This window comes from Ctenopharyngodon idella, chromosome 19 (assembly GCF_019924925.1).
Source record: "Ctenopharyngodon idella isolate HZGC_01 chromosome 19, HZGC01, whole genome shotgun sequence".
Classification (NCBI taxonomy): domain Eukaryota; kingdom Metazoa; phylum Chordata; class Actinopteri; order Cypriniformes; family Xenocyprididae; genus Ctenopharyngodon; species Ctenopharyngodon idella.
In genome coordinates, this window is record NC_067238.1 from 12,417,764 (window position 1) to 12,433,367 (window position 15,604).

Consider the following 15,604-nt stretch of genomic DNA (forward strand, 5'->3'; position numbering starts at 1 on the left):
AAAACAGGTTATCATGCTTCCAGCAATTAAAAGATTCACTCAAGTACATCACACATCGATTAGCGTTGCGATTGATTGGGCTTTTTAGGAATCAAGAGAAACCAAAAGAAAACATGATTTGTATGCATACAATTTTAGGCATTTCATACTTCCTCTGTGTCCGTAGTAATTCATTGGCAATGAATGACTGAATACTGAATGCTGGAATAAGGTACATTTGATATGCAGAATCAGAGAGACTTTGCCATCATGCCAAGCCAGATGGACAGCCTTGCATGTAATCAGCTGGCAAATCCACTTGTCTTTCTTTTCTAGAGAGCGTAGCCACCACATAACGGAGACAGACTAGCACAACACATGCTCGCTTGCCTCAATGCATCAATCCACATGACTAAAACCATGTGGTTTAATAACTATCCTCAATTTAACCTTCTTTTCCAGGAGAAAAATACCTTTAAACTTCACATTCTATAGCCCCCGTTTCCAATTAATTTTCTAATCTTCACTGTTGCTCCTAATTTCTCTGTGTTAATTAATTTGCCAGTCTCTGTTTCTTTTAACATCTTTTGTATAATTCCCTGCTCCAGTAATATCTTTATTCCTTGTTCCGTTCCATCGATAACTGACTTTCCTCTTGTTCTTGGGCAAAAAAAAAAAAAAAAAAAAAAATGCTCAAAGACTGAAATAGATTTTATCTACCTGCACAAATTAAGTCCCTTGGCATGAGGACTGACTTAAGGAGCCAGGGTTTGAATTCATTACATTTTTTTTAACATCCAAGTAAGACATTCGAGGGCATAACAGTACACATCCTTTTTTGACATTGCATATGTTAAATCAAAGTTACATCATTCAAATCACAGTATTCAACAACAAAAGCAATCCTTACACATAAACATTACAGATAAGCACTAGGCATGCTCCGCAGATCGGTATCAGCCAATAATCACAATCTATGACTCGATCGGGACTCACTCACCAACCGATCGCAAATTGCTGACGTCAGACTTGAGCGCCGCAGTCATGTCATTACCAGTGTGGAGTTATTACACAGTTTCAAGAAACAATGCATTTTTAAGCCTTGCGAACAAGTGATTTGAAACTGCTCACGCGCAGTAAGCTGCGAAACAGTGCTCATTCGATATGTGCGCGCGCTGTCTGAAAGACAGGTTCTCAGCGCAGTCAGCGCACACACATAAAGCTGCTGCTCATACAGCATGTGAGTACTTATCTGGCTTGAATGGTCAAATACACATACTTATGTGTCAAAATGCCCATCTTTGCAAGTATTTTTATAAACACAGTCGTCTTAAGCGAACGCAAACAATGCATTTGGTGTTAATGTAGGCTATAGCAGGCTAATAAAGCTGCTGCCGTGCCATTCATGTTAATCAAACAGTCTCTCATTGCTCTTTACTAAATCACTTTTGTGAAGATTATGTTTTTGTACATTTGATTACCTTATACAATTTATGTTGTACTTCTATTTCTAGTGCTTGAAGTTTAGTGCTCGAGTGTTGATGGTAAGTGACTATTCAGTACAGCCGCATATGTTTTGGATGAAAAGAGTAATAGACTATCTCCCCAAAATGCAGAAAAGCTCTAATTTATAAAGAGAATACTGCCTTACCTACTTAAGTGGGGCGTAGGAAGGAAGGACACAAATACTCAGCACTTGCTGAATAATATTCCTGATCATTTTTGTATCAGATTGCTCATTTTGTTCATTTAGGAGTTGTAGTGTTTCTATTTGTTTTTGTCCTCAGTCACATATTGGAAAATGTTTAATTACCCCTTATGGGTTGTAATTATGTTTAGTTTGACATTAAGTCTTGTAGGCTCTTTAATAAGCCAGAGTATCCTAATATGGATAGTGTTTTGCATAAGCCCTGTTTTTAAAGGCCTATTAAAATGTTCACTTTAAAATTAATATTTGTTGTGCTTATTTATTTGATTCTCATTTAAAACAACAATCTATAGCATTACTGTAAATAACGTCTGTTGTATTACTTATCTGGAAAAAAATATTGACATTCAACAGAGAGCATATTTATTACTTATATAAAGCTTGTATGATCGGGATCTTTATCGGCCAATCACGATTGCAAAAAAAAACAACAAAAAAAAAACCACGTTAATCGGTATCAGCTGCAAAAATCCTGATCAGAGCATCCCTAATAAGCACCCACATATTTGGAAGTGACATCAATGATAAACCATGAAAATAATAATTGAAAAACTTCATAACATTTCATTATTATTTTTGTGATTGCAGGGCTCAACACTAAGTTTTTTTTTTTTTTACTGCTGTCACTTTAAAAGCTGCACGGATCCAATATACACATGCTTACACATGAGTTTTATTTCTCAACTATTTACAATCACTTAAGACATAACAGACTATGTTTTTACGAAGAAACTCGGCATTTTGACAATTTTGTGTGAATTTGTCGTCCAAGCACAAGATGACATGAAAGAGAACTGAGTTCAGTATTGAGCTGAGTTCAGTATCTGACTTGGATGTGACTTTCTGGGCGGATGCTTCAGAGTTAGTTAAAATGATTTTGCACATTCACATGAGTGTTGATTCTGTGCTCACTGCTTGCAAAACTTGCAAGTCCCTTTAATGATGTGATCACAGCTACATGCTCCAAGTAGCACCGTACCCAGGCAAAAAATAGTTATTTTTCTATGGCCACAAAAAATATCCTATGAGAGCTGATAGATGATTAATACTGTGTTTGTTGGACGAATAGGTTAGATGATTGAATATTAATTCTGCTACATCAAGTTAATAAAATTAACTGATCCAAATATTTATAATTAATTCAATCGAGTTATGATTAATTATTCATATTTCGTTTGAGCTAATTTGCTACAAATGATAAACTTTCATGACGATGCAGCACTGGCCCGATCGGGCTAGTGACAGTTCCGTCAACTATTCCAAGCATCGTTCGCGCTGGCCCCTTATTGTCGAGCCCTGGATTGATTATGTTGGCATTTTGTGTGGCACCCTGCGGTTTAACTGGTTAGAGTTCGAACAGTTACAGTAGATCGACACTCTACATAGTGGCTTTCAGTCTGGGATGGGCATAGCACTAAAGACTCAATTTGGACAGAGATGTGACAACAGCTAAATGGTTAATGAAGCACAACTGATGAAATGGATGGCATGCAGGGATCTTGAGACATGCTTTTAAAATTGAACTATTTTAATGCAACACAGTGTCTTCAATAGGCAACATCTGGTGTAAGAAAATAAGCATGCATTCTGACTCAAATTGACCAACTATATAAAACAGCACAGAGAGAACTTGTTCAATCTCCCACTGTCTCACTGCAGCTACAGTATCTGTCCAGAACTCAAGCAGTCAAAATGACAAAAATGAACTACCTTTTGTACTCTTGCCTGAACTATACTGAACCTATTCTTGACCTGTATCTGAGAGTATTGTAAAGAAGGAAAGCATTAAACCAAATTGGCATCTCAAAATAATGTTAAAACATTAAAATTATTCAAGAAACTTGAAAGCCATAATTAGAATAACACAAGCGCTTATATGCATTGCTTACCAGAGTGGACATTTATTGTTGTCAGCAACTGCTCTCTGCATGTGACCTTGTTTTTCTGTGTAAGTTTTGTCTGTTTTTTTTTTTTTCTTTTTTTTTCATTAATAGGATATATGTGACTGTAATGAGCTGCAGGAGGAAGCCTCCTGCTCGGCTGGTCATTGATCACTCCACCCAATGCCTCCATTTCCCAGGGAAGCCATTTGTCAAGATGATAATTTGCTCTGTAGCACAGAAGATTGTGCACTAAATAAAAACTTTCCTAGTCTTTCCCACTTGTTTTTCCCACCCACTAGTCCTGTTTCATCTAGTTGAAAAGAAGAATACATTTGGTCTGGTCTAATACAAAAGAAACAATCCATAATGGTGGCATTATCACAGTGTCAACTCTAAAATTTTATTTTTTGCTTTAAAAAAAAAAAAGAAAAAAAAAAAAGCTTTGTCTCAAATTATAAAACAATTACATAAAAACATGAGAGCACTGTGGCTGCTCAAATACATCCACTGCCAAAAATGTGTATTAGTGGCAGTATTTTAACACTTCCAAATTAACTCAGTATGTTTTTGTGGTCCACCAATCAATTACTTTCAAGTGAATAATCCAAAAAACAATGATGAAATTAGCACAATTGTTTAGCACAATGGTGCTCAACAGTTCTGGGGACCCACAACACTGCATATTTTGTATTTCTCCCTCATTTACACACTTGATTTAAATCATCAGCTCATTTGCAGAGAGCTGCATGAACTGAACTTGGTCTTTCAGATAAGGGAGACATAAAATGTGCAGTGCTGTGGGTTCCCAGGACTGGAAATCAGAACCACTGATTTATGGCAATTTATGGCGATTTTCAAAATCGTCAGATCACTGTTCTTTTCACACTGCACGACTATTGGGGGTGCCATTCAATCGCTGCTGTGTGCACAATGGATCAGCGACAGGGGGTTTCACATTGCATGACTTTACAATAGGAAGAATTGGTGACACCTCTGTCTGGTCCGCAAACTACTTTTCACAACCAAACACACGTGAGAAGTGATAAGGAAATAAGGCAAGGTCACATGTGAGACCGGAGTTCTCGCACGAGACTGGAATTGTTATTAAAAATGTTAGCCCGCAAGAAACTTGCTATCCAATTGTGTGTGTGCTAATTTGCAGCAAAAAGGAGAAAAAGAAAAAAAAGATTATGGAGGAGGAAATGGTTGGCAAGATGCTGGTCTATAACTTTCGGGCATTTGTCTGCGCAAAATCTGTCAGCGAGTGAAAATCGGGCCTAAAATCGTGCAGTGTGAATTCGCCATTAGCAGACATTATTGCAGATATCTGCATTTAAGTCAGTCAAATCTTGCACGTACTGGGGGAGAGATGTGCACTAGACATAAAACCTGACAAAGAGAACCAAAAGATTAAAACAGATTAAAATTACCCATTTTTAAAATAGTTTTAGTATGCTTTTTAGGGTTTAAACTAGGGCTGGAACTAGAGTTGTCAAAATTGTCTGAAATTTTAGTTTTAGTGTAGAATGTTGAGTGGATTGGTAAACACCTCTGATTGGACGTTGTGTTCATTCGCTCATCGGATATGTCTGTGATTAGCTTCAATGATCAACGCTTCAAAAACATGTTATAAATAGTCATCAATGACGTTCTTCACCGATCGCTTACACATGGGAGCGTTTGAGAGCAGCCATCTAACGCGGACCAGTACGCTGATAGATGCCTACTTTTCAAATTCCCCAAACTCCCGTGCGTTGGTCATTGTAGCCAATCACAGACATATCTGATAAGTGTGTGAACACAATGGCCAATCAGAGGTGCTCAACAGCGCTCAAAGCGTCACATTTTTAAAATTTCAGTACCGACTTGGTACCGAAGTCGGTACTTTTGACAACTCTAGCTGGAACTAACGATTAAAATCGATAGAGTTTTCAATCTATTAATCTATCTATTTGATGTTTTTTCCTCCCCAGAGTAATAGAATAATGTAACAATTATTTCTCTTCAAACATGTTTTAACATCGTAACCACAGGTGTCGTTCATCACATTAACTATAAACAAGTTTAACTAATGTAATGACAACCTTAAAGTATCCAAATATTTGTCTTCATTTTAATATTTTAAAACAAACTTGTAAACTCTGTTAACTATTTTGCTTTAAAAAAAAAAAGTGTGCTATTAAATGCCACTTGGTTTGACATATCACTGTATATTGATATTTATTAATTTTTAAGTGTGACCTGTCTCCAAATAAGTCTCCAAATACTTCTCAGGGCCACCTGATTAATTACCTATTTTATGTTCAAAAATATAATTTCAATTCGTTTTTGTACACTCAGACTTTTAGTAAATCAGGGCCTTAGCTGAACAATCAAGTCATCAGGTCTCAAAGCTACTTCAGGGGTAAACAATTACAGGAACAAAAATTGAATTCAGCAACACACCACAAGTGAGAATAAATTCACTACAAGCAAGTTTCAAATTCATTTGACCCAGCTCTTAAAAGTCACAGTGTTGCAGCCTGTATGTTCGTTCTTTCTCAGCACATATTACATTTCATTTTGTCTTTCTTCTAAGGTAAATCTCCCTTCACATAAGCCCTTCACTGTTGCCTAGCCTAGAGCTGAGAGCAGGGCTCTCGTTTGTTATCATCATGTTGACAGGGGCTGACCAATTAAAGGCCCTTGCTCTGATACTGGGCCATGACACCAACCTGGTGCTGGGTGCAAGAGGCCACGCCGCCACAGGAAATGTACCCTACGGCCACCTTGCTCAGCTACACATGTTCCACATCAAACTTTGCTAATTAGCTGAGAACCTGGGAGCAGCAATGATTTAATGTGTGAGTGTGTGTGTGTGTAAAAAGGTTGGATTTTTCCTGTCACTCGTGTGCATGAATGTTCTTCTCATTCGGCTTACAAGTCAGTTTGATCCGCATAAAGTACATTAGTATGCATACTTGTTTGCAAGGGACTTTGCGTGTGCGTTGGACAAAACGCAACTAAATGACTTTGTGTGTGAGTGTGTGTTCCATTAGCTGGGACAGCTGTAATGAGCTTGGGTTGCAGTGCCAGTGCCAGCAAAAGCTGAGAGCGTTGCCTCCTAATGGGGCCGTGCAGATGCAATCAAAGCCCAGCCGTGTGCTACTGACTCATCCTCACCATCCGAATCAACACCCTATACATAGGGGTGTGCAATATCACGATTTTTAATCGTGGATGATTCAAATGCCTCCACGATCTGCTTTTTAAGGAATATCGTAGTATCGTGCCACAGTGCAAGTTCTGGCGCCTTTGTCCCAACATGCTGTACAATGCGACGTACATTTACATCACATGACTATAGCTCATATGACATTGCAGTTATTCACAATCATGAAAGTTAATTTGTGTTTAAAGCCTTGTCGGTTAAACAGTTTATTCGCACACTGTTCTGACATGCGCTTTTCTGAGCGTGCACACTAAAAGCCTGTCAAACAGCATGTGAGTACTGAACTACGTTATCTTTCCCGTCTTATTGCGCTGAAACTGTCAAAAAAGGTTTAAATAAATACAGTTGATTATGTTTTAAGTGAAAGTTAACTGTATATTAGATCCGTGCATGGTCTTAAAGTGACAGCAGCCTAATAAATTTGCTGCTGCTTGTCATTAATGTTAATCAAACAACAAAAAACAAAGAGAAAATCACTTACTGCTTTTCACTGAATAACTTCAGTATCTTTAATAAGAATTAGTGTATATAATTTATTCAGTGAACTCTAGTATTTTGTTTTTACATTTGTTTATTCAATTTCTTGAATACTACTGTTATTACACCTACTGAAAAAAATAAAGCACAATTTATTTCATTTGTATATTATAGATAAAATAATAAAAGAAATATTTTATCTTCGTTCACCCCGACTTCGGCCTAAATGGTCTGTCATTCTTTTTTCTTTTATATTTTGTTACCTTGTTAGGCAACATTTTTAAAACAGGAAAATTAGTTTGGCTGTCCTGCTCAGTCACTTGCGAAATAGTGAAATAAACATGAAAAAATCGTAATAAAATCGCGAATCGTGATTTTCCTGAAAAAAAAATTGTGCTGTGATATTTTTGCCATGTCGCCCACCCCTACCTATAAATGTCTGTTTCAGTTGTTTACATATATCTGAAGCACTTCATGCGAATTTCTGTCATATTACACCAGCAGTCGCGTTCTTTCTGACTTCTTCCAGAATTGGCATTTTCCCCAGACGCATCATCTCACATGATTGATGATCCTCTATTCACTTGACTTTACAGTGAGATTTCAAACAGACTCCGTGAGCAAGGTTTTCTCGCCGCATCCATGAAAGCGCTTTTATCAGTCTGCTCTTTTATCTGTCTCGGCGATGTGAGTGCCAGGATGCGGAGTGAGAGTGATCCCGGTTACGTTAGCCCACATAAAGCACTCTACCAGCTCCACCGCTAACTCGTCTACCTCAGCTGGACCAAGAGTTAGGCTCACTGCAAAAGGAGGGTCTCACCTAGAACTGTGACAACCCACTGGGCCATAAACACTCTCATGCCCTTGAGGGGCTCATGGGAACCGGTTGGTTGGGAGATTGTTGCTCCAGTTTGTACCATGCCTGCATGCGCTTTCTGAGTAGTGTGTGGCCCGAAGCTTTAAGCCTCTCAGGACTGATCTGGGATCAGTATTCATGCCGTAAGGCCTCAGAGAGTTCCTCGGCTACCTGCAATCTGGGTCAGTTTACGCATTATTTTACAGATCTTCTCCCAGTGTGGGAGTAGAAATAGACTCTGTACTAACAGAGACATGTAGGTACAAACACCCTGACACTGAGTTCTAAACACGAAACATTAATACACAACAATAACCGCTGAAACATTACTAGTTTTCATAAATAGCTATATTTCAGAAAGACATGCACCTGCCAAGACTCAAAGAATCAGACACCTCAAAGTATATTTCGTTATTTTTCTTTCGTACCTGACATACATACACAAACCTTTCACTATTCTCTACTGCATATATCACAAATTAAAGGGGACCTATAATGCCCCTTTTACAAGATGTAATAAGTCTCTGGTGTCCCCAGAATGTGTCTGAAGTTTCAGCTCAAAATACCCCACAGATAATTTATTATAGCTTGTCAAATTTGCCCCATTTGGGTGTGAGCAAAAACACGCTGTTTTTTTGTGTGCGTCCCTTTAAATGCAAATGAGCTGCTGCTCCCGGCCCCCTTTCCAGAAGAGGGCGGAGCTTTAACAGCTCATGCTTCAGTTGCTCAACAACAACAAAGCTGGAGAATCTCACACAGCCAAAATGTAACAGTGTTCAACATTACATTGTTCAAACCGGAGTCGGACACTGATGGAGAGACTCAGGAAGTTGTTAAAACTTTTAGAATGCAACTGGACATTTCTGAATGGTTAGTGGATACATTTATTTAGTTGCTTTGGAGTTGATTCAACTCATCGACTAGCATGTGCCATCATGTTAATCTTTTATGCAAATCCAGTGTTGAATTGACCCCCGTTTGTGAAGCATGTCCGGTGTAAAATGATGGCATGGTAACAACACTCTACTACAACAACTCTTCCTCTTCTCTAAAGCAGCCCAACAAGGCCTCACCCCCTTTGTTGCGTGTTCTTGGGGACAGGGTTTGTGTAAATTTTGGGGTTTGTGATGTCACCAACCCTGGAAGAAGCTTGTTGTAGTCTCTATCAGCCATTTGTTGTAGTCCTTAAAAAGCAATTTCTGTAAAAGAAAATATCTCCTTTGCATTGAACTTTGAGCGTTGTAACTTGGCAGATGTTGTTTATGCTCAAACAGCATCATTACACACTAACTAAAGTTAAAAAAGTGAAATCATAATCAACCACCCCTTTAAAAATAGTTAATACTACCGATGCAACAAAATAAATGAAATTATTCTATACAGCCCACTTTATATCTAGCTGTATAAAGATAAGCAGACATCTGTAGACATCTAACCAAAACTTGCGTTCAAACAAAAAGGATAATTAAAGGTAATAGATAACAGTATCAACAGAATGTGACACACAGGGAAACGTGTGACTGCTGTGCACTTTGAAGATGCTGCGGTTAAGATAATGAGAACCTGGGTATTAATGAGGCTCTTCTCATCTTTTCTACACACAAACACACACACACACACACACACACATACACACACACACACACACACTTACACACTTAATTGCTGCTGCAGCTGGTGCTTGTTGGGCCCATAGTTTGCTCTAGAGGTTTTTGAGTAATGCTGAAACCATGTTTAGAGTGCAATGCTCACTGACATTCATGCCACATACTCTGACCCCCAGTTTGAATATGAGAAATATTTCCATACTATTTCCATCACATATAGTGATGCATATCAATACTAAGATGAAAGAGGGGAATACAGCAAAAAAAGACCACTAAAAGTGATACAGAAGACGAGAAGAGAGCGGGTAAGCAGAATATAGCTAGGAGATAAGTGGATGAGATGAATACAAATAGACGTGAGGTGGGGGGAGGAGGGAGGAGCTGCTCGCCCTCCCTTTTATCAGAGGAGAGATAAATGTGATTAATCTTAAGATAATAACACTAAAGGCACAAGACTTCTCATTCATCACCACTACAGTTCTTGTAATTACAGACAAAAGAAATTAAACTGAAGAAAGGCTACAGTATAGAAGCTCTTCTAGAGAACAGGACAGCAGGGGAGAAGAAGAAAAAAGCTGTGGCGAGATTTAAAAAAAAAAAAAAAAAAAAAAAGATGAAGAAAAGCACCGTACTGATTTTCCTCTCGGATTATTTAGCTATCCAGTGTCGGCTGTCAGGTAATGTGAATTATCACCTGTCAGCACACAATCCACACAATCAAGTCCTGTGATAGTAAAAGAAATAAATCAGTCTGGAGGCTGAAGAAAACATGTCTCAATCAGGAGCCACTTCATCAACTTCCTCAGCGCACGAGTCGAAATGTACAGCACGTGACCAGACAGTTGTCCCTTAAATCAAAACTCTCAGATAAATCTCACGAAACCTGTCAAGAACGTGTTCGGGTTATGCGTCACCCCAAAATAATTATAAATAAATCAATTGGTTGATATATATATTAATTTAAAATATAGCCTATATATATATATATATATATATATATATATATATATAATTACAAGAATGGTCTGACAAATATAAATCCGGTCAAATTACGCATTAATTCGAATCTGGGATGAAAATGTGCTTAATTGCCATTAAAAGTCATATTAAACAAAATCTCAATTGTGCTTTGAGGGGGAAAATCTAGTTCTGTTCTTGTGATTCTCTGGTGTAAATATGTCCCGGACATGTATTCGTGAGATTCTCCTATCTTTTCTCCCTCGATCTCTACGTGTTAACCGTCGTACGGGACCTAAATCTCCACACATCCGATGTAGAAAACTTATGAACCCACTTACTGGATGTTTGAGCTGTTCCAGTACACAGCGTGGCGGTTGTTCGCGTGGACCGGGCGCAAGTTCGTCCAGGCAAGCGCGAGAAGGTAGAGGGAAACCGCCGCGAGAGCCATTATAATATTCCTGCGTTCACGTGCACCTGCTGTGGTCTCTTCACCTTCTTCGACTCTCAGTCCCCCAGTCCAACGCAAAACTAGCGGTTTTTACAACATTCCTGCGACTCAGCAAGTGGTCAGACAGTAGCAAAGCGTTTATTTTGCGAAGCCGTGCCGCAGTACGGCTAGTTTGTTCAGTCACAGAGCTTCGCGCTTTCCCGAATGCAACTCCATGGCAGAGAGACGCTCATCCAAGGCATCCTGAGCAGGTCTGTTGGAATTTACTGGAACAAGTTACTGAATAATTCCTTTCTGAGACAAAATCCTCCACAAGAGAAGAAAAATGGTACGAGAAACTGTCGGTTGAGATTACAAAAAGGAGTAGCTCTTCAGCGGCAGGTGTCTCTTTGGTTAGGTGACAAGCGTCGAAGAAAAAAAAAAAAAAAAAAACCCACTCAATAAGTGTAAAAAGAAAAAAAACGATTCTGTCAACTCATACAGTCATATTTTGCGGTCACTGAACTTCTGTGAGCTTTTGTTAGATCCCTCTAAGCGTTTACTGTGGGTTTTTGTCCAAACGCACACACGATGCCAGTAACAGGAAAAGTAAGGCAATCATAGCCTAGGCATCCTCTCTGACACTCGTTTTTTGCTCCCGCCACAGTATATGATTGACAGGTTGCGGTTGCCCGAGTTCTGGCCACGCCCCTACCGCCCACTCATCTAATAAGACCCGTGTATTTTTAATGATTCGGTAAACGTAAATAATTCTGGTTTGTTTAACTGTTTGTAGAGCTGTTTTTCTATTGATTTTGTCCTTTAAAAAAAAGTCCTGTAGTGGGGGAGAAAAGCTCTACTACATTTCTAGTCAGAGTTTGGATTTGATATGTGGGTCAATGTTAAATAATTATATCTGAGATGATAAAAAGAGTAAATCTTTGAAAAATCTGGTGTAAACTGTGCCAGTTTCTTAGAAATTGTATTTGTATCCATGCTAGTTTAATACATTTTAGAAAATTACCATTATTTTTAAATATTACCAATATTTCACAACAAAATTGCTTCACTGCTTATTTTATTCAAGAATTAATGCTATTGTTAAACATTTTTTAAAAATAATTTCAGCCTATTAAGATTTTTTATTATTATTTTATAATCTCTGGACAGTTATACCACCTAAACATTTTGAATTATTATTTGGCATGTCAAAATGACATTTCATTGAGAACGTGTTCTTTGTAGAAGACATGTAATCAGGTAATTTTTTTTTTTTTTATGAATCATTTCACAGAGGTAGGAAAGTGAAGGTGTGTTCAGATCCATTGTTTGCATAAAATTCTACTAAAGCTGAGTGCACACTGCGACTTTGGCCACGATTTGGACATGTCTAAGACAAATATTGTGAATCCTAAAAGATTCCTCTGATCCTAGACCAAAATCTGTAATCTTTGATAGCAGTTTGACATGTTCACAGACAGCAGATTAATGACTATTGCGGTCAAGTTTCACTTCACTGCACAACTGTCAGAAGTTTTGAGGCACTGTCTTGCAGTGTGGACTCTTCTATGACAACCTTCAAATAAAAAAACCTGATGACACAGTGCGACAACAACAAACCACCATTTGCTCTTCAAACATAATCTTTTTTTTCTTCTTCTTCTTCTTTTTCTGCTTCTCAAGAGTAGCCATAATCAAATATAAGTCTAAAGATCTAGCCACCATTTATATCCTGCATGTAAATGCAGCTCAAGTCACCGAACATGTCACAGACAAATGAACTCTGGATGAGTCTTCTTGTGTGAGTCCATTTTTAATGAATCTTGACTGTCGTACAGTCTGACATTAAAGGGAACTGAGATTCCACAGTGTGACATGGCTTTCAGCGGGGATCATGTTGGTACAGTCTAACAAGCAACAGTAAAAGACTATTACATATTGTACAGAATTATGACAGAATGTACCTGTGTTGTCTATGATATCAGTGGTTGGTTAGAAGATTAAAATTGGAAGATTAGAATAGGAAGATTGCAAGGTTAACATGAACTAAGTATTAACAACACTTCTACAGTATTTATCACTCTTAGTTCATGTTAATACTGATACATTATGGAAATCAAATGTTGTATTTGTTAACATCAGTTAATGCACTGTGAACTAATATGAACAATCAATGAACAGCTGGATTTTTATTAACTAACATTAACAAAGATTAATAAATACTGTAACAAATCTATTGCTTGTTGTTAGTTCATGTTATAATGCATTAACTAATGTTAACAAATGAGACCTTATTGTAAAGTGTTAGTGAAAAAATTGTTATACATTTCATTTTTTAACTTGTATTTCAGTTTCTACTGAGACATAGTATTGTACTCATTAATTATTTGCCTAGTTCTTATTAAATCTCATTTGAATTTGCTGTTGGATCATTAGACATGATGATACAGTGTAATGCCTTGGAAGTCTGTAGGGCTGTTCACTCTGCATGGGTTATTATCATAAATGCTGTTCTGTTGGCATGAAATGGATCTGTTTTTTCAATGCATGTTATTATTGTCATTGTGAATGATTCATCCAGTTATGTGCTTCCTTCGTTTAGTTTTTTGACCTTTCGATTCTTTATCAAAATGTCATAACTCGATATTCTGGTAATCAGTGCTGGGTAGATTACTTACAAATTGTAGTCGATTACTGATTCCAAATTACATGAAAAAATTGTAGTTAGTACTGTAATCTAGATTGCTCATTTTAGGTAATGTATTCTGACTACTTTTTGATTACTTTTAGATTACTTTTGGCCTAACTTGTGTATCACATTGATTTGAATAGGATAATCTTGTACAATACTGATATAAAGAGAAAGAAAATATATTCCCTTCTTTGTTATCAACAAAATTAAGTGCATTAAATATTATATTACATTAGGGTTTAACAGTAATCATGTAATCAATAGAAAAGTAATTGTAGTGTGATTACAAATATTTTAAAATGTAATTTCTACTTACAAGTATTTAATTTTTGGAATCTGATTACATAATCAAGATTACAAGTAATCAGTTACTACCCAGCGCTGCCAAGTTTTACACGTATGCATGCACGTGACGTGAATTTCGTCATCAGAAGAGTACACACGTACTGTACGCACACCGCCGGATTTTTGTAACAATGCGCTCTACTCCCCCTGGGGGCCAGACTTGGCGGGCGCAGCACCTGGGGGTAAGGACAGACGAGACGAGAGAAAAGGAGACGGAAGCACAAGGAGCGACAAGGAGGAGAGAGGGGCGAGAGGGAAAAAAAAAAATCTTGGTCTGGTTCCGGGCACACTGCCGCTTGGTCCTCAGCCAGCCGAGAGGCTCTTCCTCGTGGTGCCATGCAATGGTACTGGATGCTCGGTGGACGACTTGATCCTCCTCCGCCCTCCTCCTGAGGGCAGCCGGCAGCTCCTCACCCAATCCCTGCTCCTCCCCTTCTTGGCGGTCGCCAGCAGGCTCCGGCCCACAGCGAATGGCGGTGACTCCTCCATTCCCTCTCGGACAGCAGCCACCCCACCTCGACCCAGGAGCATGGCAGAGAGCTCTCCGTCCCACCTGCTGTATGCTCGTTCCAGCACCACCGCCTCGGGCAGCCACTCGCGGTCTTCATACTTCCACGCTGCCCGACCTCCTCAGCACCGCGATCCCCCTCAGCAGCGAGGTTCTCTCCGACAGTATGTCCCTCCTTCCTCCCGGGTTTCGGCACCAATGTAACACAGTTCACTTGTAAGGGAAGAAGAAGGCAGGAATCGGCGAACGTTTAACAGACATTAATAATAATATAAAATAAACAAACAACAAAACGAAAGTAAAATGCCGGCAGTCCCTCACGGCCGACTGCCGGCCACACAAAATTAAAACATAACATAAAATCCAGGCCTGGTCCTCTCTCGTCTTCACTGTCGTCGCTCCCCCTTTTATGCTTCCAGAGCTCCTCCGTGAGATACGAGACTGGTGTAATGTGCAGCTGACGCTCATATCACTCGGGCCACCAGCATTGCGCCACCAGCATCGCGCTGTGCTTTCACGGCTCTCGCCCCGCCCTGCTTGTCACAGAGAATAATTACAAAAAATAATTATTTTATTCAACAGTCGTTTTTGTTTTGTTTTTGCGCACAAAAAGTATTCTCGTCGCTTCATAACATTAAGGTTGAACCACTGTAGTCACATGGCCTATTTTAACAACGTCGTTACTACCTTTTTACTACCGGGGGTTAGAAACCTCTCAGATTTCAAAAATATCTTAGTGTTCCGAAGATGAACGAAGGTCTTACGGGTGTGGAACAACACGAGGATGAGTAATAAATGACAGAATTTTCATTTTTGGGTGAACTGACCCTTTAAAGCTGCGACTGTTAAGTGCATGAAGTGTCCAACATTCCATACTTAGTTTTTTTTTTATTTTTTTTTTAGCTAAATAACTGCATCATCTAGGTATTTGAAGTACACTTCTTAGTGTTG

General features: G+C 38.7%; 1 protein-coding gene across 1 annotated transcript in view; it reads right to left on the bottom strand.

The window, feature by feature from the left end:
* The window catches only part of efna3a (ephrin-A3a), a 101,876-nt gene extending 89,969 nt beyond the window's left edge, over nt 1-11,907 (bottom strand). The window contains exon 1 of the mRNA XM_051873568.1: nt 11,020-11,907. Within this exon, the coding sequence (XP_051729528.1) occupies nt 11,020-11,129 (110 nt within the window). The 5' untranslated portion in view covers nt 11,130-11,907. The remainder of the gene's footprint in view (nt 1-11,019) is intronic.
* Between the last annotated feature and the right edge of the window lie 3,697 nt (nt 11,908-15,604).